Consider the following 27974-nt stretch of genomic DNA (forward strand, 5'->3'; position numbering starts at 1 on the left):
GGAACAATTTGACGCGTTTTCCGCGTTGCTACGATAAACGCCCTCAGACAAGTTCGTTCAGTTACGAAACTTGTAAAACGCCAAGATGGACGCCAAATCCAAGATGGCCGACTTCCTGTTGAGTCGAGGTCATGGTGTCAAAAGGATTTTTTGTTCGGCTTACGCCGAACAATCACCCCTCCAAGTTTCGGGAAATTCGGTGAAACAAAATTTTGCCTGCTCCATAGGCAGTGACCTGTGGGGGCGCTACTGAGCCACTTTGCATTGTTTTTTCGCAATTCCACTATTTTATCGAATTTTTCGGCAGTTCTGGTGTGCGTGCCAATTTTCGTCCGTTTTCACGCTGGTTCAGGGGGTCAAATTCAAGATCCCGTGGAGAGAAAGAAAATAATAATAATAATTCCTAGAATAACAATATGTCCTCGCCCACTGCGTGGGCTCGGACCCTCCGCGCACTGTGTGAGTGCTCGGTCCTCGGTCCTTGCACACTACTGTGTTTGTGCACGGTCCTAGGTCCTTGCACACTGCTGTGTGAGTGCTCGGTCCATGTTGCTAGAATTACAATAGGTCCTCGCACACTGTGTGAGTGCTCGGTCCCTAATAATAATAATAATAATAATAATTAAAGCTGCAAGCAGCGTTGTACGGGACCTCGCGGCCGCCACCCTCTACCGGCATGTCATGTATAACGTGGGCTCTGGCCGGGTTACTTATCTCGCATGTGAAGTTTAGTGCAGATTGGTCGACGTATGGCAATGTTACGGGTCACTTCCTGTCTGGAAAAGACCTACTTCCTGTGTGCAGGTCATGGTTTGCAAACATGTTCAGGGCGGGCCCTTGGTCTCACATATCAAGTTTTGGGCCGATTGGTCAATGTTTGGCGGAATTAAAGGGCACTTCCTGTTTCGGCTGACCTACTTCCTGTGTGCAGCTGATGTCTTGCAGACGTGTTCAGGGCAGGCTCTTCGTCTCACATATCAAGTTTCGAGCGGATTGGTCAATGTTTGGCGACGTTAAAGGGCACTTCCTGTTTCAGAGGATCTACTTCCTGTGTGCAGGTGATGTCTTGCAGACGTGTTCAGGGCGTGCCCTTGGTCTCACATATCAAGTTTTGGGCTGATTGGTCAATGTTTGGCGACGTTAAAGGGCACTTCCTGTTTCGGGCGACCTACTTCCTGTGTGCAGGTGGTGTCTTGCAGATGTGTTCAGGGCAGGTCCTTGGTACCACGTATCAATTTTGGAGGCGATTGGTCAATGTATGGGCAAATGACAGGGCACTTCCTGTTTCAGGCACCCTACTTCCTGTGTGCAGGTGATGTCTTGCAGACGTGTTCAGGGCGGGCCCTTGATACCACGTATCAAGTTTCGGGCCGATTGGTCAATGTTTGGTGAAGTTAAAGGGCACTTCCTGTTTCAGACGATCTACTTCCTGTGTGCAGGTGATGTCTTGCAGATATGTTCAGGGCGGGCCCATGGTCTCACATATCAAGTTTGGAGCCAATCGGTCAATTTTTGGGCGAGTTACAGGGCACTTCCTGTTTAGCGGCGAAACGCGTAAATCAAAATGGCCGACATGGCGTTGGGGTCAAGTTCGCATTCGTAGACGTGTTCAGGGGCGGGGTCTCGTGTCACGTATGAAGTTTCGTGTGGATAGGCCAAAGTATGGCAAAGTTATAGCACACGTGTGGTTTCGTGGCGAGCCGCCGAAATTCGCCAAAATTCCGATGGCTGCCGTGGCCACGCCCCTTTGAATCTGCGAAAGTTTTCTATAACTTTTGATCTTGGATGGGTCTGGAACAATATGACGCGTTTTCCGCGTTGCTACGATGAACGCCCTCAGACAAGTTCGTTCAGTTACGAAACTTGTAAAACGCCAAGATGGACGCCAAATCCAAGATGGCCGACTTCCTGTTGAGTCGAGGTCATGGTGTCAAAAGGATTTTTTGTTCGGCTTATGCCGAACAATCACCCCTCCGAGTTTCGGGAAATTCGGTGAAACTAAATTTTGCCTGCTCCATAGGCAGTGACCTGTGGGGGCGCTACTGAGCCACTTTGCATTCTTTTTTCGCAATTCCACTATTTTATCGAATTTTTCGGCAGTTCTGGTGTGCGTGCCAATTTTCGTCCGTTTTCACGCTGGTTCAGGGGGTCAAATTCAAGATCCCGTGGAGAGAAAAATAATAATAATAATAATAATAAAAATAATTAAAGCTGCAAGCAGCGTTGTACGGGACCTCGCGGCCGCCACCCTCTACCGGCATGTCATGTATAACGTGGGCTCTGGCCGGGTTACTTATCTCGCATGTGAAGTTTAGTGCAGATTGGTCGACGTTTGGCAATGTTACGGGTCACTTCCTGTCTGGGAAGACCTACTTCCTGTGTGCAGGTCATGGTTTGCAAACATGTTCATGGCAGGCCCTTGGTCTCACATATCAAGTTTTGGGCCAATTGGTCAATGTTTGTTGGAGTTAAAGGGCACTTCCTGTTTCTGGCGACCTACTTCCTGTGTGCAGGTGATGTCTTGCAGATGTGTTCAGGGAGGGCCCATGATCTCACATATCAAGTTTCAGGTCGATTGGTCACTGTACGGGCAAATGGCAGGGCACTTCCTGTTTCGGGCGACCTACTTCCTGTGTGCAGGTCATACTTTGCAGACGTGTTCAGGGCGGGCCCTTGGTGTCACATATGAAGTTTCGGGCCGATTGGTCAATGTTTGGTGAAGTTAAAGGGCACTTCCTGTTTCAGAGGATCTACTTCCTGTGTGCAGGTGATGTCTTGCATATGTGTTCAGGGCGGGCCCTTGGTGTCACATATGAAGTTTCGGGCCGATTGGTCAATGTTTGGTGAAGTTAAAGGGCACTTCCTGTTTCAGAGGATCTACTTCCTGTGTGCAGGTGATGTCTTGCATATGTGTTCAGGGCGGGCCCATGGTCTCACATATCAAGTTTTGGGCCAATCGGTAAATTTTTGGGCGAGTTACAGGGCACTTCCTGTTTAGCGGCGAAACGCGATAATCAAAATGGCCGACATCGTGTTGGGGTCAAGTTCGCATTCGTAGACGTGTTCAGGGGCGGGGTCTCGAGTCACGTATGAAGTTTCGTGTGGATAGGCCAAAGTATGGCGAAGTTATAGCACACGTGTTGTTTCGTGGCGAGCCGCCGAAATTCGCCAAAATTCCGATGGCTGCCGTGGCCACGCCCCTTTGAATCTGCGAAAGTTTTCTATAACTTTTGATCTTGGATGGGTTTGGAACAATTTCACGCATTTTGCGCGTTGCTACGATGAACGCCCTCAGACAAGTTCGTTCAGTTACGAAACTTGTAAAACGCCAAGATGGACGCCAAATCCAAGATGGCCGACTTCCTGTTGAGTCGAGGTCATGGTGTCAAAAGGATTTTTTGTTCGGCTTATGCCGAACAATCACCCCTCCGAGTTTCGGGAAATTCGGTGAAACTAAATTTTGCCTGCTCCATAGGCAGTGACCTGTGGGGGCGCTACTGAGCCATTTTGCATTGGTTTTTCGCAATTCCACAATTTTATCGAATTTTTCGGCAGTTCTGATGTGCGTGCCAATTTTCGTCCGTTTTCACGCAGGTTCAGGGGGTCAAATTCAAGATCCCGTGGAGAGAAAGAAAATAATAATAATAATAATAATAATTCCTAGAATAACAATATGTCCTCGCCCACTGCGTGGGCTCGGACCCTACGCGCACTGTGTGAGTGCTTGGTCCTCGGTCCTTGCACACTACTGTGTTTGTGCACAGTCCTAGGTCCTTGCACACTGCTGTGTGAGTGCGCGGTTTATGTTGCTCGAATTACAATAGGTCCTCGCACACTGTGTGAGTGCTCGGTCCCTAATTAAAGCTGCAAGCAGCGTTGTACGGGACCTCGCGGCCGCCACCCTCTACCGGCATGTCATGTATAACGTGGGCTCTGGCCGGGTTACTTATCTCGCATGTGAAGTTTAGTGCAGATTGGTCGACGTATGGCAATGTTACGGGCCACTTCCTGTCTGGGAAGACCTACTTCCTGTGTGCAGGTCATGGTTTGCAAACATGTTCAGGGCGGGCCCTTGGTCTCACATATCAAGTTTTGGGCCGATTGGTCAATGTTTGGCGGAGTTAAAGGGCACTTCCTGTTTCGGGCGACCTACTTCCTGTGTGCAGGTGGTGTCTTGCAGATGTGTTCAGGGCAGGTCCTTGGTACCACGTATCAATTTTGGAGCCAATTGGTCAATGTATGGGCAAATGACAGGGCACTTCCTGTTTCAGGCACCCTACTTCCTGTGTGCAGGTGATGTCTTACAGACATGTTCAGGGCGGGCCCTTGATACCACGTATCAAGTTTCGGGCCGATTGGTCAATGTTTGGTGAAGTTAAAGGGCACTTCCTGTTTCAGACGATCTACTTCCTGTGTGCAGGTGATGTCTTGCAGATGTGTTCAGGGCGGGCCCATGGTCTCACATATCAAGTTTGGAGCCAATCGGTCAATTTTTGGGCGAGTTACAGGGCACTTCCTGTTTAGCGGCGAAACGCGTTAATCAAAATGGCCGACATGGCGTTGGGGTCAAGTTCGCATTCGTAGACGTGTTCAGGGGCGGGGTCTCGTGTCACGTATGAAGTTTGGTGCGGATAGGACAAGGTATGGCGAAGTTATAGCACACGTGTTGTTTCGCGGCGAGACGCCGAAATTCGCCAAAATTCCGATGGGTGCCGTGGCCACGCCCCTTTGAATCTGCGAAAGTTTTCTATAACTTTTGATCTTGGATGGGTTTGGAACAATTTGACGCGTTTTGCGCGTTGCTACGATGAACGCCCTCAGACAAGTTCGTTCAGTTACGAAACTTGTAAAACGCCAAGATGGACGCCAAATCCAAGATGGCCGACTTCCTGTTGAGTCGAGGTCATGGTGTCAAAAGGATTTTTTGTTCGGCTTGCGCCGAACAATCACCCCACCAAGTTTCGGGAAATTCGGTGAAACTAAATTTTGCCTGCTCCATAGGCACGTGACCTGTGGGGGCGCTACTGAGCCATTTTGCATTGTTTTTTCGCAATTCCACTATTTTATCGAATTTTTCGGCAGTTCTGATGTGCGTGCCAATTTTCGTCCGTTTTCACGCAGGTTCAGGGGGTCAAATTTGAGATCCCGTGGCATGAAAGAAAATAATAATAATAATAATAATAATAATTCCTAGAATAACAATATGTCCTCGCCCACTGCGTGGGCTCGGACCCCGCGCGCGCTGTGTGCGTGCCCGGTCCTTGGTCCTTGCACACTACTGTGTTTGTGCACGGTCCTAGGTCCTTGCACACTGCTTTGTTAGTGCTCGGTCCATGTTGCTCGAATTACAATAGGTCCTCGCACACTGTGTGAGTGCTCGGTCCCTAATAATAATAATAATCCTTCCAGTTTCAATAGGTTTCTTGCAACCTTGTTGCTCGAACCCTAATAATAATCTTTTGCATTTCAATAGGGTTCTTGCAACCTTGTTGCTCGAACCCTAATAATCCTTCCAGTTTCAATAGGTTTCTTGCAACCTTGTTGCTCGAACCCTAATAAAAACATGTGTGCAATAAAACAAGGGGAAATCAGTATGGGCCCTGTGACAAAATTATGTTTTAACGAGAAACAAAAGTCAGCTTGGCTCCCTCCAAAGTTTAAAAATATACATTCTAAACCTCAAAAGCCCTCTATTATCTGGTTCAATTTGTAAAATAACAAATGATGGGGGAAGACTATTAAATGCTGCAATAAGAATTTACATAACTCTTTACTAACTAAACATTTAATAATGTTAATTAAGGTATTAATTCATAGGGTATCAAGGGTTTATAAAGCAACTGGTGACATTAGTTAACACAGTTATAACTGTTATTGCTTATGGGAGTACTGAATAAGCATTAATTAACAACAATAAAGCATTCATTAACCATTGTTTACCTGTAGTAATGAAAAAGTGGGTAAAGTGGGTCATATATCACTTAGCAATACTTAAGCACCATAAATAAGCCTTACATGAGCCTGATTTACCACGTATTAAACATTGTTGATCTTTATTAATGCTGCTTGTGACCCTTCAGTAACAACACAGTCTTTACAATAAGGGCCATTGTTTACATTAATAATGGGAAATAAAGGTCAATAAATACTTAGATTTGGCTAAGTAATGCTCATTCCAACATTTAATATTAACTAAAGATTACAGTTAGTTAACAGTTATAAACTCTTAATAGATACATCAATAACTTCATTAACCTGAATAACATAAAAATGGTTAGTCAAAACATTAATGAACTGCTTATAACAGCATTAAGTAATGACAATTAATGTGCCCTTATTGTTAAGTGTTACCATGATTCTGATCTTAATGCCAGGTTAGACAGTTTGTTTAAAACACAAAGGGTAAAAGGAACGACAATAAATGCAGAAATGAATTTAGACGTAGCAATCATTGCCGTCTGTAATCCTTCCGTTTTTGAAATGTCAAAAAAAAAAGCTGAGTTTTTTTTAGGACAACAAACAATCAGATAAAATGGCAAAGACCAACACTGCCACACTTTCAGTATCTATCACACATGCGTGCACACACACACAGACAGACAGACAGGATGCTCGAGTCAAAATAAATAATCCACAATGTATCTTTTGTTGATAAACAAACACAGACAGTCACACTGTGGATGAACTACATCTCCAGACTGCAGAGATTTTACGATTACAAGGAAATCTGGAAACACAGGTAACACACATGTGCACACATTACAAAATGTTTTCACTAAAAACGATCTTGCACAGTGTAAACTATACACACAGTGTACATATAAACTATGAAAACTATGAAAACTATGGAGTGGGAGATCAGCTTCTGATAGCGGAGTCCAGAGGCTTTGTGCAGTGACAGCATCGCAGCCTATGGCGCAATTAATGCGATAGAAACTTTCATATTGGCAGTGGATTGGACTGGGCATCGACTAACAATTGTCAGTGGTACAGATGTACATAAAAACAAATGAGCAATAAATAAATACAGCAAACTACTTACAGTATGATGTTGTAAAGAAACCTGGCCATTATACCAAACGGATGAGAGGCAAAAAGGAACTAAACAACTGGAATATAGAAGATATTACAGCTTCTAATTTATAAAAATTGGTTTACATGAGGAATTAAAAAAAAATAATAATCATTTTGAACAAAAAACTAAGCAGTCATTCATATTACAGTATTGCCAAGCACGACAAATAGCAGCCACTCATGTGGTGATTCTTCCTCTGCAGTGATGGATTACACCTCTCAACCACACAGAGCGTTTCTTTATGCAGCCGACAGTGAGCTGACAAAGAACTTTAACTGCATCACACAGAATATAATCTGGTTAATATTGCATACCGTATTACGAGGGGATGAATTTCTAGCTTGGGTGGTTTCTGTACAAACCAATCATTCAACCCATTTGTTCACGCCGAAGTTAATTTGCAACACTCCGTACATCAGATTTCTGCTGAAGTTTGAGGGATTCTAAAGTGCAATTCATATTGAAAAGACACATTTTTTTAATTAGCAAACCACATTTATAAACCCACAAAGCCCAACTCTATCCATCAATTACTTAAACTTGTTTGCTGATATCTGTGTATGTGTGAGTGCACTTTACTCTTTCAATTTTGTTCAGACGGCCCTGTGCGGAAAAACACGTGGCATCGTCTAAAACTGCCCGCAAATGGCAGCCGCATGTGGGATCTAAGTCTAAAAGTGATGGACGACTGTGAATACCTTCAACACTACACTGTATCTGCTCTTTATATGCCACAGTATGCATCACGTTAGCAGACACATGGGCTTAATAGGAAGGAGAATATTAGGATGTGGTTTATGAAGGGAAAGAAAAAAAGACGTGAGGCCTTCAAGACAAATTCAGTGTGAGGGGAAGTGAACACCGAGGGGAAGAGAAGGAAAATAAAAATATCTTAATGGTTGTGAAGAGAAGTGGGACACTGCTGAGATCCCTAAGAGCAATCTGAAAGACTGAGGAAGAGCATGAAAAGATGATAAGAGACGGTGAGAAAGAGGCAATATTCACCCAGAGAATATTTGTGTCAATTAGCTCAAAATGAACACTTGTCAGATTAAGTGAGAACTAGGTAAATTCACTCCGATACAAAATAACCAGAAAGAACATGACATGAATATTAAGAAACTTTGGTGAGATTGAGAATGCCTTTGTGAATGCCCTGTGATGACAGTTCCAATCTAGTCTATACTGTAACACCCAAGCATAATGCTAAAACACATAATGAAAGAGTTAATGAGGATGTGACCCCAAGAACACTCCAAGTGCCAAGGAAACTGTGTTGTATTGAAGTGCCAGGGAAAACCCTTCCTTTACACAGACGCATTTGAAAATGATGAATTACCAGAACCCTCTCAATGGAAGTATTCTGGGCACGTCCAACTATAGGGAAATCCTCAAGAAGACCCTGAGCAAACTGAGGGAATTAGGTATGCTGCCTGATCTGGGAACACCTTGGCATCTCACAGGGAAAAACTGTAAGATGTAGTTGGGTAGAAGGACATGCGAGCTACTTCATCCTGCAGCTATCACCCCCGTATAGATTTTAAAAAAGGCATTACACAGTGTCAGTGACAGTGTAAGGCATTTTCAATGTCTACGCATGCACCGAGTGTGACTCATGGTCAGTCACAGTCTCTGTTGTTACATATAGAAATTAAAACTGAAGGATTTCAGGTACAAGGAGTATCTTTTACATGACCACAATAACATCATGTGATCCGCATATTTGCCAATGTTCACCATGTGCAGAGAGCACAGGACAAAACAAAGGGATTGCACATTTATTTGTTTATTTTGTTTGCTTAGTTGCAGCTTTGTTGCAGCACCAGACTCAGCTATAAGCCCAGGTCGTCTCTGGGCAGGAAGCACAGAACTACATCTCTGCTAGAGAGGACAACAGCCACACAACACAATATACCACAACATTAAAATGCAACAAATATCCACAACACAATTTAAACATCACCTGCTGTTCACAAGTGAATATCTTTGTTTTTCACTGTGAACGTAAGGTATGAACTAAACGGGAGCGAGCCTGGGTACAACAAGACAGAGAGATAAAGTCAAAAATAGAGGAAGGAGGGGGAGGATGAGAATATGAGAATAGTGACACTGCAAAGTGACAGCTAGATGAAAATGGTCTGATGGGAGATGACAGATAACTAGATGAGAAAAGGAAAAATGTCAAAACTTGACACGATGACAGACAGAGGAGGAGGCGGAGGACAAGAGGGAAAGTAGACAATCGCAATGAAAGAAAAACGGATGGAGGAAATAAATAAATATTGATGGCTGATGATGAGGATAAGCGAGAAGAAAGGGAGTGGGGAAAATGACAGGTGGGGATTGGGTCGATGAGGGAGTGTCTGTGAAAACCATGTTGCAGTGAGAGGGAGGGGGGGAGTGATGGGCATATGGGTGGATCAAGGAGGAAGTGAAACCAACTGGAAGAGGAGTGTGATAGAAAACTGTTGTGTCCTGAAAATGATGGATAGAAAATGAGGGGCAGACAGAAGAGGGGTAACAAAGGCAAATGAAAAAGGAGGGTAAAGGGTGAGATGAGAGTGAGAAAAAAACAATTATATGATGACTGAAAAATGATGATTTGCTGGTTGATGGATGAAGAAATGAGCTGGGGAGGGAAATGGGGGCAGAGTCACACACACACACACAAAAAGCTTAGAAATCAGGTTGACAAAGTGGAAGAGGAGGGAGGGGTCGATACTGGAGACAGGAATGAGAAGAACGACGACACGCAGACAGTCAGGCGAAAAACAACACGAGAGATGGATGAGCAGAAAGGAAATGAGTGGAGGAAAAAAAGAGAGGAAGATGAGACTCAATGAAAACAGAGAGATAACCTGAAACAGAGTGACAGTCACAGCAGGAAAGTGAAGTTCTGCACACTAAAGGCAGACAGAAGAAAGTTATACTTTGGCTCAGTGGGAAATCTCTGCTCATTACCCACTGGGTGTATTCAGAAAGCAGTCAGAGAGGTAAATTGTTTCGCTTCACACTGATCTCGGCTTCATTAGTCACAGTGGGTGCATCGGCAGCACAATAAATTCAATAAAATCATGACTTTTCTTCTTGGTTTGAGCAAGGCTTATGATTTGGTCGCCCTCGGGCACACACTATTCATGTCGAGCGTCTTCCTGAACAATTCTACAGCAGCAGTGAAAAACACTGCACAGAAAGATTGTGGTAAAAGCCACATCTCTGCTTTAACCTCTAACAAAGAAGTAATGATTAAATTGTGGTGCTTTGTCCAAATAAACGTTGTAGATGTGAGTCTAGCAGACTTACTATACTCACACGTTAGAAATGAACTGAAACAGAAACACATCAGTAACACCTGCACTCTTCCTGCTATGGAATCTGTCATGACGAGGATCCACGTTGCTTTGAAATGAGGTTGTGTTTTCTGTTTTTCATTTCACCTGAGGTGGTATTTACACTGGCAACCGCCACACATTTTTCCCTAATTGTTGAGAGTCTACTCCTTGCTCTCTGCAAAACACACAGCTTAAGTGCAAGTAAACACAAAATCATTCAACTCTTTTTAAGCAATAATGTAATGGCCAGTTCTGCCGTCTGTCTGCTAACCTTGTTTTGACAGCACTTAAATTCCAAGCATATCATGTTTTCCGCATTCAAATAACTACAGCCCGACCACTTCCACTGTCTCGGAGTGCCTGAGAGCCTCACTCTAGCCTTGGTGGAATTCTACCGCGCTTTGCCTACTCAAACATCCAGCACTTCATTTGAATTACATTCAGAGTGCGAGCCACAAGAGCGGTACGACCTTGCTTAATTCAATATAAAGTGAAAAGCTCAGCTTAATTGAATGTGAAACCACCTCTGCAGTGGAAACACCAGCGATGGTTCAGCATCTGTTCATTTCACAAGATCCTATTGCTTCAGTCAGGCTGAGATAAATCCAGCTCACATCCTCACTTCAGGGCGCATTAAATCAGCATTATAGCAGGAGGGCAGTGACACCCAGGTCTATCACAGGGAACTGAAACTGGCGTTGTCAACACACATACCCAACTCTAATCTTAACCTAACCACAATTCAAATCTTAGCTTTCCTCAGAAATGAGGTTCTGCCTCATTAGGACCAGCTTTTGGTCTCAATGAGGACTACTGGTCCTGAAAACATCAGTGATGATGCCACAAATGCCCCCCCCCCCCACACACACACACACACACACACACACACACAGTCACACATGTTCAGACCTGAGACAAATTTAGTTTTACACTTATCACCACCAACATCACATGTCTGACACATGTCTGCCTTTGGTTACAACTCTGATTTTCTTTTTTTGGAATATTTTTCCCCAATCATTTCCAAACATCTATCTTGACCTCACAATGAGTGATGAATGCCTCACAGTATGACACACACATTCTTTTTCTCCACCATGCGTGCACACAAACACACCCCTAACTCTGTCGCGAAACACCAGCTGCACCCACCCCACCCTTACTCTCGGGACAGTTGCCTTGGCAACAGCGACCATGCCGACATAATTTGTGAGGGCGTGTGTGTGTGTGTGTGTGGTGTGTCGAGGGGGTGTCTTGGCCTTGCCCCCACTCCCCATCGCTCTCTCTCTCTCTCTCACACACACACAACTCATCTACACACAGAGGGCAGTTTGAAATAATGGAGTGTTTTTCCAAGACATCAAAGTCATTTAGATGATGACACACACACGCACACACGCTCCAGGATACAAAAAGCATCATCTGTGGCCAGCAGCATATCTGTCACAGCCTTCCTTCAACAGGATGTTAACACATCACAAAAGAATCCTTCTGAATGAATGCTTTGAGAAGTCTTCTTGAATTTTTTTTTAGTATTCACCGGAGGTAGTTTGAGATAACTTTATCGACCTAGTAGCAATCTGTCCTCCATCCCTGCAGCCTTTTTGGAAACTCTGGATTAGAATTGATTTTTTTTAAATAACTCTAAGGTCCCCATCGCCGTCAATTTGCATTCAAAGTGGAAGAAAAAACAAAACACCAAGCCTCAAGTAGTCAGAACATCAAAGTATCACAATAAATGTCATTCTGTAGATTAGGGCTCCCACGAGATGCTTTTTTCACCATTTGATTGCATCACAATACTTAGGTGTCGATTCGATTTGTATAATGATTCCAATTTATTATGATTCTACAAGATTTCAAATTGAATATAATAAACGTGTTGTGACCATAAACTTTCACACACACACACACACCTCTTATACACACACGTGTCTGGTGAAAGAAGCCAATCTTATAAGCGTCAAGCTGACAGCAGGGTCATGACCTGTGATCCCAGCCAATTGGCCTTTGACTTGTGTCACTAGGAATCAAAGACAAGAAAGGTTAAGACGTAAAAGAGCAGAAATGCTAAGACATAATCCAAACGACACATGCACAAACACGAACCACACACGCTGCAAACGTCTGAGCGTGAATGCTTTCTTATTATCAACACCTCTCCATGAGTGGAGATTTTGTTTATACACAGTTTGTGCATATATGTGTTTCTGTGTGTGTGTGTGTGTGGGTGGGGGGGGGGGTGAACATTACATTAAAGGCTGCTGGTCATGGGAGCTCTGATGGACCTCGATGTGATTAGAGCAAATGTGTGGCGTGTGATACAGCTAAGCACATTCCTGCTTTTCACCCACATACACTTTCTCAAACTCTCTCTCCCTCACACACACACACACACACACACACACACACACTCAGACATACAGGACGCTCATGTACTGCATCTGTGTCCTCACATTCAACAAACGGACACACTCGAAAACCCAAAACAACACATGGTCTATTGCTTCATCCTCGTGGGGAGCTGGAGCCAATCCCAGGTGACACAGGGCAAAAGGCAGGGCACACCTGAGACAGGTCACCAGCCCATCGCAGGGCCAACATACAGAGACAAACAACCATTCACTCTAACACCTACTGTCCATTTAGAGAGTGCAGTTAGTTAGTCGACCTCTGCATTTTTTTATGAGAATAGAGGAGGAGGAAAGCGGAGTAACCCTGAAAGAAACCATGCACACACAGGCAACTTCACACAGAAAGGTCATCGACCAGGTCATGAACCCGGACCATGACCGAGGGCCGTTAACATGGTTGACTTCATGCTGTGAGGCAACAGAGTTAGCCACTAAGTCACCGTACAAGTGTAATGTATAAATAATTTGACCAGTGTAGTCTTCTGACCATATCATTAAAAAAAGGTAACTGGTTTCATTATTGTGGCTCATGTGTGTTTTGACTTCACATCATGGAGCCTTGACAAAATAACTGAGAGTTCAAAATAAGTTGCAGACTTGAACTCTTATGAACAGAGCGCACACACACACACACAGACGCTAACATAACATTAAACCAGGCCATTTGTTTTATGGTCGATTGGTGTAATTCTGCAACAAACTGTTGCTTACAAATAGATATGAAACCACCAGAAAACACAAGTCAATGTCCCATTTCAAACGTTTGAGTTGCCTTCTAACAAACATGGTCATTTTTGGGCTCAGCTGTGACTCAGCTAAACATACGATGAATGTCCGCTTTTCCCTGCTGGCACCATGATAACACATTGGGAGTGACAAAAACCTGCTGACCTGTACACCAGTAGGATGTTTTCAAGTTTTAATAGTGAGCAGGCATTGCTGTATTATTTTTAACAGTCAGGTTCTCGAGACTTTCCTCACTGAGTTGCAAAAAAAAAACAAAAAAAAAACGATTGACATACAACATACAAATGACAAACAGGAAGATGTCAGTATCACGCCTTAATCGTCCCACTCATGGGAATGAATGATTGTTATTTTCCGGATGTTGTACAGCGAGTTCTCCTCTCTACATCCAGCTACACTTACCATTAATCTATCCAATTATTCTTGCAGCCTACAGCACTGTCCATGTGAGTGTATTTGTAAACTACATGTGTGTAATTTCGCCCCTGAGTCTGTGTTCGTGTCTTTATCCATCTGTTCGTCTACTTGCTGAGCCCCGGGGAGCTTAAGCTGTCTGGTGCGACGTTCCCAGGGGGAGGACTTTGTTGGCTGCGCCATCAGACAGGGCTGGCAATGGTGGAGGCGAGGAAACCGGGGCACATTTCCTGTGGAAATGGGGTTATCACTTCACCAATTACTGGTGCAATTACAGCGGGAGGCCGGCAGAAGCCTGGGAACAAAGCCCGTAGGCACACAAATGGGCACTCATGTGAAGACAAGTGTGTGCACACACAAAAAAATATTTTCAACACACACGTCCAAAAGCATGCAGGACTATAGAATCACTTTCCTTTGCTGTTATGCCAAAATCAGACGACACTGCACCAATGATTACACACTTTCCGTGTGTGTGTGATACTTTTAGGGGTTCTAGGTGCCTTAAATTGCTGCCTGCTACATGTCACATGCTGAGCAATGGTCTACTTTCATATTACACCGACCAAAACAACAGATTTGTTGTACCTGGCGCTCAGTTTCACAGACAGTGTCAAACGTCTTCAAATTCAATTTGTCAGTGCCACATCATGTCTGCTCCGACTCACCGGATATAAACTGCAGGTATAAGCCTGCCTTTGGGCAGCTACTTCAGGCAGTATCCTCCGACCCCTCCATTTCCTGTCTGCTATAAAAAAAAATTAAATCGTCTTGCAGACTAGTCACACATTTTGAGAAAGATTTTATATTTTTTGGAGCTTTTGAAATGTCTATTATTGTCTTTTCACTTTTTAGAGCAACTTCCTGCGTTTAAATGTCAACGTTAAATCTTGTTCCCTTGTTTTACCACAATTCTATTGTATCATGATAATTGGGCACCAATAGCTGCAGGGAAACACTATTTTTGAGCATCCCGAGTTGGATGATAGTGTTTGTTGAAGAAATATAAACAAACGAGGGCATCCCCCAGTGCAGACTAACTGTAGGAGATAGGACTGTCTTACCTGAAAGTTTCTCTGTTCTGTATACATGTATATAAATTAACACTTCACTCTGGTGCATTTTGTTCCTCATGGTTTCAAATCCTACATGCTTAAGCCTATGTGCCCACACACACACACACTGCAGTAAAACAGACATACCATGCCTGGACTGTGTCACCGACAGACCAGGCCCACGTGAACAGCTTGACCTTCCACCTCAGCGCTTATAATTATTCATCATCATCAGGCTTTTGGGTGTGTCTCTGTGCTGCTACATATACACATTGTTGCCCATTCACCTTTACTTTTTTTACTTGAAATTCATTTCTCATCTTTATTTATTGAGGTAAAGTTTCATTTTTTTTCTGCTTCACATTCACACAGTTACATAATGATTTACTGTCCCCCCCCCCCCAAATTCTATATCTGAATATAGCACATGAAGATGGAGTACATGGAGTACAGCTTCAGATGTCGTGGAGTCTGTACCACATGTGTCCGTTCATGCTGCTGAGGCTGGAGGTTTAGAACTGTGAGGTGGACGAAGCAGTAACTCTGTGAAGACTGGATCGTGACAGATAATGGAGAAATTTACTTCTGTTATTCCTTCAAAGATTAGTTGATACCCACATGCAGCCGCACTATCAGTCTACATTTAACAACATAAAGAGCTCAGTCAACACTTTTGAGAAGATACTTTACGTCCACTCCAGAGTGAAAAATCACTGCAGTCTTTAAACTGTCTGTGGCTTCTACTTCTTGGCTCGGCCTCAAAGTATGTTAGACATACGGCTTGATCTGTGGGCATTTGCTTTGGCAAACAGAAAGCAACTACTGTATATCTTTACATCTTAAAACTGAGCAGCCATTAAAAAGGGGGGCTGCGCTTTGAAGGTTATGGATAGCCATGATGTCTGCAGTTCAGGTTTGAATTTACAATCAGTTGTTAGAGTTTAATTTATCGCCGATCTCTGCTTTAAAGCCAGGCCAGATGATGAAAACCTCTATCAGTCACCACACATCCTCTCTATTTTCTGATAAGTCCTGGCCGCATTTAAACAGGAAAAGGAAGTTCGACTTCCAACCTTTTGTGGGACTTTGTCTCATCTTCCCATCACTCACAACAATAGTGACAATCACATTCTTGTGGTTTGGTCTTGTTTACGCTGGCCTGGGAATGTAAGATCAGTAGCACCAAGGATTAAAGGTGACATGTTTAGAGTCAGTGATCATTAAGCATGCGTTTGAGGCACTTTGAGGTTTGTTTTTCAAATGCGAAGTGCAATACAAATAAAATCTATTATTATTATTATTATTATTATTATTATTATTATTATTATTATTATTATTGTTTGTTTGTTTGTTTGTTTTTTTAGACTTTTCACAAATCAGGGGTGGTTCTTGTCGCAAATTGAATAGACATTTGGTGCCTTTTTATGAAAGAAAAAAAATAAGGCCCATGAGTACGATATTGGCTCACTGACAAAATGTGAAGGGAAGGCTTCACTCACAGAGATCACAGCTTGGAAACTTGGAACTTCAAACATTATCTATCTGTCTTTTCACCTTGGAAATAATACAAAATATGCTTGTTGGTTGAAAAGGCAATCTAATGTGTTTTGGCACTACTCTGTTTGATCTAATGAATTTGAAGTGATATCTCAAACTGACTATATTTTGCAGTCACTGCACTGTAAAATAAAATAATTTCAGGATAAACACAAATGTGAGATTTCACAACAACCTTTTTGGAAGAATAGGTGGCAGATGGATGTCTATTTAAAGAGTAAATCTCTCGGTATCTGCTACATCTCTACACGCCCTCATATTTTTGGAGCTTGAGCTTGCCCTAATCTACAGCTAATGAGGTAAACTATTGGACAGAGTCAGCCTTGGCACTTGGGCTCTGTCTGCTTCTGGCTTCCATGTGGCTGAAAGTCAAGTGTGCCTTTGTGGATTTAAGTCCCACATGGATCTGAAGTGAAAGGAATGCTGTGAGAAATGTACTTCCGGAAAAAACATGGACACCCACGTCTAGTTCGCTATGGCATATGGGATTAATGATATATTACTGTCTCTGAGTTTGTACTCCTTGTAGAGACAATAAAGTTGAATCCAATCTAATTGATTTTACCTCGTCTCATTAAAAAAAGCTTTCAGTGAGTTCAATTTGAAGTGATGAGTTTACTCAAGTTAAATCCCCTGGTTGCTTGAGTAATAATTAAGTACTAGGAGTTACACTTTTCTTGCATCTTGTTATTGTTCTATAAAAACGCTGACACACATTAAGAGGCGGAGAGAGGAGGTCAGAAACTCCGATTATTGTCAGCACGGCAGATTGGAGCAAATTAATGCTGTAGGGAAATGGAGGAAATATGAAGCTTGAGAGATTTTTTTCTCTTAATTACAGGCTTCGGGCTAAAGATAGCCCCTGATATTAACACCAGAAACCTCACGAGGGTAAATTACTGCATGTCCACTGTTGTTGGGAGTTGTTGTTGCCAAAGCAAGGAAGTAATTGGACTCGTTCCACTGTCTGTCAGAGAGGAGAAAACCCTCAAGCACGGATTCCATTATTAAGGGTTTTTTTTAATGTTTTAGTGCAAACCAACAGTTTTGTTGCACTGATATTTAACCTGATCCATCAAATATTCTGGGATTTATACAGCAGAGGAGACACAACTTGGGTTACAACTAAAATATAATGATATTTTGCAATGTCTCTAAATAAGTCAACTAAATCAGGTTCTTCTTATGAGAAGATTCCTGTCATAGAGTTTTTACTTAAGTTTAGTATGAGCAAAACAGTTCTCATTCAAATTCAGTAGTCACAAGCAATGGCAACTGCTGCTGTTAAAATTAATAATACAAATTATCCTGGTTTTTATACCAGATAACTCTCAGGAAGCCCAGCCCAGAGCCTGGAAAGCACTGGCCTAGATAGAAACAGATCTGAAAGAATAAATGAATAGTGAAAGATCTCTTGATTTTTAATATCACTCCAGAGGCTTTTGTACTTTATAAGTACATGGAGGGAAAGAAAGGTGAGGTCAGAAAAAGAGGAGGGGAATGATACTACTTATACAAAGAGCAAGGTTTTACTTTTTAACGTCAACCTCAACACTGCAATGGACTGTATAAACATAACATACATAGATGATTATAGTTTGCTGAATTTCTAACAAAGAATATCAAGTTCTTGAAATTAACCATCCAAAACACAGCGGGATTACACTGTTAAAGTGTAGTGACATATTTCTGTGTCACAGAGAGGGTGAAATGATGAATATTTCTAATTTATGCTTAGAAACGCAAAGGATTAGTTTGTTTTTGTACTTTTATGTTTTTGACGGTCATTTTACAGTAGCAAAATGAGAAAGTGGCCGTTGCTAAATGAGCTGGAGGTCACTCCTGTTCACTGACCCATGACCTGATTTATTGGATCAATAAATACCTGTGGGAGCATTTTGTTGGAGTACTTAAGTCTGGAAATGTCATTTCACTGGCCAGTAGTAAATAGAAACAGACATATATGTATGATGTGTTTTACAGTTGCATATTTTAGCTGAAACTTAACTTTTAGATCACTCATAAAACTACTCTACTACTACTGCTGCTACCACTACTAAGTTAAATAATAACGTACTGTATGTCAATTCAAGTGAAAACCACAGTGAGCTACAGGGGCAGCGGAGGAGAAACAAGCCATTCACACATACAGTTTTAAAAGCTGGGACAGTGACAACCGCTATTCATTGCAAATATCGATTGCTTTGCTGCCCAGCACCCCCTGCTGATACCAACGTCTTGCAAAGATCCTGGAGCCTGGTAAATGCACATTTGCCTGAATTCAAGAGAAGCCCAAAAATGATGTGATGTACAGTACACTACAGTATGACATACTGCTATTTATTCAGCATTTACAGGTAAGACATTCTGTAAGATTTACAATGTATTCTACATTCAAGTGGCTAAATCAGCAGACAGCTGCTGGTTGGTGTGTCTATTGACTTGGTTTTCTCACTGACCACACAGCTCTACTGCTCCGCCCTCCACTCATCTGGATTTGTTTGGAGGCAGAGAATGGCTCCATAAAAAGTATCTTTATTATTGCACTGGTTTAATTCGGGGGGAAAATGTGGCTTTACTCTGTATAATGAATCACAACTTGCAGATAAAAAAAAGGTGACTTTCAAACTGAAGCTTTTATATGGGTGACACATTTTCTTCTGCGTAGAAACCGATGCACTGTATAATTTTACAGAAACACACTTGAAGGTGGACACTGATGAACTTATCCACTGTGCAGTATAACCAAGCAGTTTGTATGCTAATGGTACTCATTCACATTTACATAACAATTTGGGCATTTGTCCATAAGGACACAGCGGGACGAGTTTAAATGGCTGCTTTTAATTCATCGCTACCGACCGGCAGCCAGAAGGTCAAAGGACAAATCCCAGATCTCCACTCACACCAAACAAACTCATTTGCAATTTAATGCAAAACCATCTCTAGTGACTGATTAACATTAGATTGTTATGTGCAAAACCAATTTACTAAGTGAATGCTGAATGGAAACAAAAAGCCTTGATGGAACAAAGTTTCTCACCAATTTAACAAACTATCCAAACCTTCTCCGAGTACTTCAGGGACAAACACTACTTTCTTGTTGTGTGTGTGTGTGTTAAGGTATGCAGTGCTTTTTTAGTGTGCTCTTCCTCATGGTTATCTGTGTGCAATTGTCAGAGGAACACAGCTCAGTGTGTGTGTGTGTGTGTGTGTGGGGTACTGAGCGGATATCTGTAACTGCCATCTATCATCCAGAAAATCGCACTACCATTTGTACACTGGGATAAAGAGGTCATTACATGTATGCGAGTGTGCCTGTGTCTATAATTGCTCCATATGGGTGACATGAACTTTCAGTGAGAGATAATTTAGTCATTAATAGTGATGGGGTTAGGCAATAATCATGCATATATTCAAGTATTTAAAGCTGTTTTGTGTGTTGTTTTTTCCAGGCACATGAAGCAAGAATACTGATCACAAGATGGCAAGGAATAGTGTGACCTTGGCTGCCGAGACGGAGACAAAAACACTGTGAAATGCAAGCCAAATTTTAGACTCTCTCAGCTTAAGAATTGGAAATTTAAGTGAATGGATAGTAAGAAGACTTCCAATGGCACATGCTAAACCAGTAACAGCCTAACACTAACAAGCTCGCCCCCTAGCAGAGGCGTACACACTTCATGTTTTATGCAATCTGTCATTAATGCAAAACTACCAATGTATGTGGACATACCTCTGTGTGAGAATGTCAACAAAATGCATCATCAACAAGCCCCAGTGGCCTAATGGACTGCACTGGCCTCCTAAGCCAGGGATTGTGGGTTCAAGTCCCATCTGTGGGTGACTCTTGTACAGTGAAACAGACCTGGGCCCATTACCCAGAGGTCAATTCATCCTGTACTGTCAGTGTTTTATTAACAACTTGGTACTCTTGCAGAAACCTTAACCAGGATGGATGACAAATCAAATGAGATAGAGATGAAGGTATTTTACTGCAAACTGTAATCGGAGAGAACGAGGCACAAAAACCTAAAGAATTCAAGAATTCAGCAAAACCATAGAAGTAATTATGAGTAATGCTCCAAGAAAACTTGTGCCAGAAACCCAGAGACAATAAATTCAGCAAAATTAAAACTGATTTTGCCCTTTTCCCCCCTGTACCACTTCTTGTGTAGGTTTTCTTCACTAAATGTATTCTGGAGAAATGTTAGTTGGGGGGTTCTTCCTAGTACAAGATGGTACAGTGTGGGTCTGAAGCATCTCCAGTTTGTCATGTGGTGGGAACTCACAATCTTTACAGTTACATGACATGAGAAAAAAAAAGTGTTTGTCCGACTAAAACCTGACTTTTAAAATACATGTGAACATGTTAGTCTGACGGAACGCTTACTAAATTGAATTTCTAAATGCATGACCCATGGCCTGGGTGCTATGTGCATGTGCCACAGTTCTTGACTTGGTTTATATGCAAAATAATAGAAGAAACCACACCTCACACATTACTCTGGCATACTGTAACCTGAGTCAGACTGCCTATGCTATGAAATATCCACAAAATAGACCTATAAATGTCCTTTAAACCAGCCCCAGTGGCCTAATGGATATGGCAGTGGCCTCCTAAACCAGGGTCCAAATCCTATACCTGGGGTGTCGCAGCAACAGAGTGACACAACAGAAGCAGACTGGGCCCATAACGCAGCAGTCAAAGTTTCAAAACCATCCACTGCCATCAGTGTTTTCTCAAAAACTGATGGGCCATGATGATTAACAAACTGCTATGCCAGAATGCTAGATCCATTACAATCAGTTACATACAATAAAGGAAAACTACACTATAAAATGAAAGCTGACACAGATGAGCATAAATGTAAAATACACACACACGACATCTATGCAAGCATGCGCACATCATGTCCATCGCTTTAAAGTGACTTCCACAGAAATACAGAGGGCAGCACTGACACACATCCACACACTCCTACATCCACAAATAAATAAAATGCTCAAGGACACGCAGGAACACATAGGTGGTTCATCAGCTCTACATGTGTTCACGTTCAAATTTCATTAGAGTTCAATTCCCAACTGGGACCGTCCAACAAGGATTCTCTTCTCCCTCTCGCTGTAAATTCTAGGTCATGATTAGTCGACATCAGCCTTCTCACATCTACTACACAGACCCTGCACTAGTCTGTATTTCTTACTCTCTATCTGGTAAATGTGATTAAAGGGATATGACTTTATCATGCCATAACAAAGGTCTGAACACCTCACCTGAAGTGTGATTCTGCCTCAGGACTACTCCACTGTGTCAATCTTTCTACATTGTACAACAAGAGCACAACCCACCCCACTGCGGCTCCCACAAGGTTAACAAATGCCAACAACTACTGGAAGCTCAGCATAAGCTAAATGCATTAAGAGGACCCGTCAACTCCAACTCAACGATGATTCAAGCCACATGAAGATGGAGCCAGTGCGCCTCTTCATCACCTGCGTGATAATCCAACAACATGTGTTAAATGTAACCTTGCTGCGCAGTGAAGTAAACATGAAGTAAAAGATGAGAACAGAGGGTGAAATACACCAGCACACCAATGCATGCCAAGGTTCTCCACCACAGTATGAATGCTAATTGAATTATATCTCACTTTGAGTTTTTCCTTTCCAATTTTGTCATTTTGTGTCTGTCAGCAGGGTCTTCCACAAGCCTCTGCATGGATTCCCCTGTGGTGGACAGTGGCCAGGAGCCAACATATAATTTAGTTGGTGGTGATCTGGATCTGGGATTTCTGCCAACATATCATTATTTCTTTGGCCATAAGTGAAAATAATACGCACAGACATTTGATTTCAAACCCTGGGGGCATGGGCGCGTTTCTGTTGTCAAGGAGTCAGTTAATTACAGGAGATTACCCTTTGGGTGTGAAACTATATGCTTTGGACAAACGTTGCTATGGAGCACACATCTCAGCCACAGAGGGAGTGGATGAAAGTTTTAACAAACGTGTAAAATGCAGGTTTTGTGCGAAAATGACTGCCCAGCTGTTAAAAGGAACATGAATTTTAACAGGCCATGTGATTAAATGGTTCAACTTTAGTTTTTACGGACACTTGAAGACAAACACATTCACATAATGTAAAATCTGGCTCAACTGTTGGTTTGTTTGTGCAATATAATGCAACAATTCCAAATGATGATGAATATATATAACATAACTAACATTACATATATGACTGAGAGTCAAATAAGCACTTCAATTAAGCCAGTTCTTGAAAGACACTAAAACTAGTCACTGCATTGTTAAGAAAGATGGACGAAGTTAGACAGTGTGAGATGAAAACAAAAAGTGAAGGAGACATGTGGAGGAACAAAGAGGTATTATATGTTCCTCCACATATTAAATAACTGTGTGGGGGCAGTAATAGCAAAGAAAAGTGAAAAATGAGAAGTGATTACCTGTGCGAGTGTGTGTCAGAGAGAGACAAGAGAGAGAGCAACACTTTTAGGCATCTGACATTTGGAGCAAAAAAGGTCTTGAATACTAAAATCAAAAGGCAGAATTAAAACAAATGTTGCCACTTACCTGAGTGCGTGAACTGCAGTCTTGGCTGAGATGCTCTCCATGCCCCCGTTAAGGTGGCCCCGAGGTGGGCAAGCAGCAGGACCGCTGTCACCGGCCAACACATCCTTCTCTTCACACACACACACAAACAAATACAGGAGCTAAGTGTGAGTCCAGCCTTCAGGCTATAACAAGTGCAAAAGCAGTCCAAATCTCAGTGTTGCAGTCAGGGCAAGTCCTGAAACCAAAGTGTTGCTGTTGTTAATTTAAAAAAAAAAAGAAAAAATACGTATTTCAATCTGATTATAGCGTAAATCCAAGTTATAAAGATCCAAGTAAGTCAGACTGGAGTAACTCCAGAGATCATTTTCTCATAATCTCTACTTATAAAGAGGTATCAGCAGCACTCGCACACACATTATCAAGTTTATAGGTTTCTGAGCTTCTGACATACAGAGTAAATGTATTCCTAGAAAAAAAACAAGTCTTCTCTCCGCTGCCTCCTCGTAGCTTGACAGCTCTCTTCTGTTCTGTCTCTCATCCAGGCTCCTCTCTGCATGCAACCGCTCTCTTACTCACACTCTCCCTCTCTCCCTCTCTCTCTCTCACTCACTCACGCTTTCCCTCTCTCTCTGGGAGGCGGAGAGACCAAGATTCCAGATCATTGTAGCCACTGTGCACACACACACAAATGCAGGCATGCACATCTATTAAAATATCAAAATATTTTAAGTGGGAATGAAAGAGCTTTTATTTTGAACCCAATTACTCTCAGTCACACTCTTTTATTCCACTCTTGTCTTTAACACACTCATTCTTTTCTTCCCCTACTTTCTTTCAATCCTTAGAACACAACACCTCACACTCAGTGAGTGGAAAACATTTAGATCAGGCAACAATGTTTTTAAATGTTGTATGAAACAATATATTGACTATACAAGGCTCAATTTGACAAAAGCCAATAGGCAACGACAACAGGACCTCAGATTGTGTGCGGGGCGATAAAGGAAGAGCTGTTAAAGAATTATAAATCAGGGGCCAATCCATGAAATGCATGAACAGGAGAAATAAAAGTACGATTTCACAAGTCATTCTGAAACAAACATCTTCAGTCCTCCTCCTTCCCCCTCCTCATTATCTTCTCCAGTTCTACTTCTAACCCAAATGCAATCATTAAATCCAGAGTCTTCTTTCTTGTTATTTTCGGGAGATAGCAACTCACTGGGGCACGGCAGTGCGGGCTACATTTTTCACCAGCTCAAGTTCAATCACAGGCTAGTGTGGACAATGTATTCGTTTTCTGGGATAAATAATGAATTTAGGTTACACGCTGATGAACATGTGTGATCCTCCCAAAGGATTTCTCATTGGTGAATGATTTATTCTCAAGCCAGCAGTTTTATTATATGATAAGATGACGAAACATCATACGGCTTTTAATTTGATGAAGGCAAATCAGACCACACCCACTTTATAATGAAATTGTTTTAATTGTTCAAAAGAAGAAGAAGAAGTTGTTGCCTGTCTTGTGTAACAGAGGAATTAATCACAAAAGACCAACTAGTCATGGTACATTTTAAATATTAAGACATCCAAAAATGTAGAGGCAATTCAATCAAGCTAATTAATTGCAGATTACGCTGTGACAACATGCTTAGCGTCTCCTGCTGGCCCACCAGAGATTCAGCAAATATCAAGCAGGAAGAAAAAATAAGTTGAACTCAAGAACTTGAGGTTCATTCAAAACACAAATTATGTAAAAGGTTAAAAGGTTAAAATTGCTAAACTTAGCTCTGATATTTTGGTTTCCTGCAATAATAGTTCTGTAAAAACATAACTGCCTTCATTTCAACATGTGAGCTGATGAGTCATGAGTGCGGCCTCATGATGATTTATGATCATGTGCTTGCCAGTGAGTAATTATTGCATATAACCAGAAAGTTTGCATTTTAACATTTAACATTAACAGTTAGCATTTAGCAGACGCTTTCATCCAAAGCGACTTTCAAAAAGGAGGAATAAGCTTCATAGAAGTAGTAGAAGACATTAACTTCTTTGGGGTATTGGACTGTGGATCATATTTGTAAAGAGAGAAAAAGACAGACAAAAATGGATCAAACACATTGCTGGAAGTTTAAAAAGTCAAAATGTCACCTCAAACATGATTTCCTAGGAACTTATATCCTCTTGGGTCATTGCGAGAGAAGAATTACAAGCTTGTTGCCCGGTGTATGTGCTGAGTCAGCAGGGTAATTGTAACTAATGACCTCCCAGTTTTCCTGAACAAAAAACTGTCAATTAGTAAAACAGTGTGAGCACTCTGGCTGCTGAGATCATTACTGCTCTCAGATCCTCCCGCTGCTATTGTCTCTCCAAAAAGCACACGCACACACACACACACACACACACATACACACTTGTCGCTCTGTTGCTGTGAGGACATTAGTATACAGTTTGACTAGCACTTCTCTAGTCTTGATGACCACTCAAAGCTGCTGCACACTACAGTTTTGCCAATATCCCATTCACTCATTCACACATCTATGAGCATTTTCTATCACTTATAGCCATTTGCACAGCCGTCAGGAGCAACAGGGAGTTTGATACCTTTGCCTAAAGAATCAAACCCACAACCTTCAAATTGACAGACAACTCACTCTACCACTGAGCTACCGTCACACCATGCATTTCCCCGCCTCTCCCTCTAACATTAACCTTCTCAACTATATGCCTAACCTAACTGTCATCCTAAAATCCTGATTCTATATATGAAATATAATGTGTATACACACACACACACACACACACACACATATATATATATATATATATATATATATATATATATATATATATATATATATATATATATATACATACATACATACATACATATATACACACACTCTTGTGTTTCACTAAAGGAGCCTTCTGTCTTGTGCATCATGTTGTTCTTTTGTTTTTGCTCTTTTTAGGCTGATATGAAGCCTAATGTCCCTTATTCACAGTGCGTGTGTGTGTGTGTGTGTGTGTTTCAAATGGTTGAAAGTGACACAAAGAACACCGATAGGTGAAGGATATAAAAGTGCTTCTGTCTGGACAGGTGGGGGGTAGAGAAATGCAGACCTATCACATTCATTTCAGAGGAGTTTTTCTTTAGTTTTATGAAGTTCCGTGTGATTCACAGTTAGCTTTAAAATAAGGGCTTCAACATGTCCTTAAAATCATGTTTTTTTTAATTCAGAGAGTAATGGCGACTTGTCATCTGATAATAAATAGCTACACAATTATTGTTTAATCCTGTGTGATACATTCCTTACATAGACAGATAGATGAAACAGTCACTATTACTACTGTCCTGTGAGACTGTTAGCTATAGCTGGTAAGTGCACTTCTGAGAGACATTTACTCACAAATTAAAGACATACATACAAATGTATAGAGCTAACATATTAAGACCATGTAAGGAAGGAGGAGTAAACTCTCACCACTGAGTCGCTTTGGTCCGTTAGCGTCAGAAACTCTGTGGGAACGACGGAGCTTCTTTCAAGACAGTGCTGCCATCTTATGTTTCCTTCCGCAACTCACCTGCAGGGTTGCCAGGTCTGAACAGGTCACAACAACTATACCAGAACAGAATAATTTTAAATTTATCATTTTAAAGTCCAGCTGCTTTATAATCAGTGCCAATGTGTTCTACAAAGGCATCACAAAAAACTGTGTTTATTAAATGTTAAATGTTTATTGTACTAATATTAAAAGCAGTTTACCCCGAACAGTTATTTAACCAAGGAACTACAATGCCATTGTATTATTTGATTGTTATTATTATTATTTTATTTTAATTTTATTTTTAATGTAAAGGTGGTATAATATCAAGGGAAAACCGTGGATCTGGCGACTTTGTTTACCTGAAGTACCGCGAGACTGTGGGTTGGAAATGAATTTAAAGACTTGATTCGTTTTTTAAAGTCTTTCTCCAGCACTGACATGAACGAGCAAAGTGGCTTACATATATTCACAAAAAAAGAACCAAAAGAAACTGAGAAAATGTTCAAAATACGAGAACCCTGGTTAAGTTTTTGGGTTGTTGTTTTTTTTTACCATGGGTTTAAACTGAATTCAATGCACTGCCTGATGTGATGTCATGTTTCCACCGCTAGGGGTCAGTGTTTGATTGGGTAAAGTAAGTAAATAGAGTGGACACAAATAATGCGGGCTTGCAAATGATTACACATGTTTAAAACACATATACATATTATATTACTTGTGAGAATATGTATATATCGTAACTATTATAATTATTTTATATATAGCTTTAGACTGTAGTTCCATACACCATTCAAAGGTGTTCTGTGTCTTTTCTCTTACAAATGATCTCTATATTTTGTAAAAGTGACCGTTTGAATTTAAAAGATTTAACAGATGTGTTGGGGGTTATGACAGGAGGAGGGTGGACAGTTTGGTGGGAGTGGGTTTGACCGTCCCGCGCGCTCCCGTCATGACGTGTTGGAACCTCTGTGTGGGGGCGCGCCTGGCGGGAGCGCGCGCTGAACTTCCAGTAAAATGAGAGCGATCCCGGCCAAAGCTAAATGTTTAAGGAAGATTTACAAGTATGTGACGTTCTGTGGATACAATTTAAAAGTTTTCATCATTAACAATATTGTATTTTTGTTTTCCAGTGAAACGTAGCCTCATTGAGTCATACTGTCCCACCAGAGAACAAGACATCCATTGACCACTGAGGATTTCAGTGTGTTTTGGTGACGTTAGGCTAAAAATAAAACTGTGGGAAATAACAGAATGGGTGG

The 27974-nt window shown here is 41.8% G+C and overlaps 1 protein-coding gene across 3 annotated transcripts in view; it reads right to left on the reverse strand.

Annotated features, from left to right (window-relative positions):
- Positions 1-26760, reverse strand: part of sema3h (sema domain, immunoglobulin domain (Ig), short basic domain, secreted, (semaphorin) 3H) — a 97569-nt gene extending 70809 nt beyond the window's left edge. The window contains exons 1-2 of one of the 3 annotated variants that reach the window (XM_058643216.1): positions 26652-26760; positions 23185-23293 (exon numbers count right to left, since the gene is read on the reverse strand). In XM_058643216.1, coding sequence (XP_058499199.1) covers positions 23185-23287 — 103 coding nt within the window. In that variant the 5' untranslated portion in view covers positions 23288-23293; positions 26652-26760. Of the gene's footprint in view, positions 1-23184; positions 23725-26651 lie in introns of those variants that run through there. The other 2 variants (XM_058643215.1, XM_058643218.1) reach the window with 2 other exon arrangements.
- Between the last annotated feature and the right edge of the window lie 1214 nt (positions 26761-27974).

This window comes from Solea solea, chromosome 11 (assembly GCF_958295425.1).
Source record: "Solea solea chromosome 11, fSolSol10.1, whole genome shotgun sequence".
NCBI classification, from domain to species: domain Eukaryota; kingdom Metazoa; phylum Chordata; class Actinopteri; order Pleuronectiformes; family Soleidae; genus Solea; species Solea solea.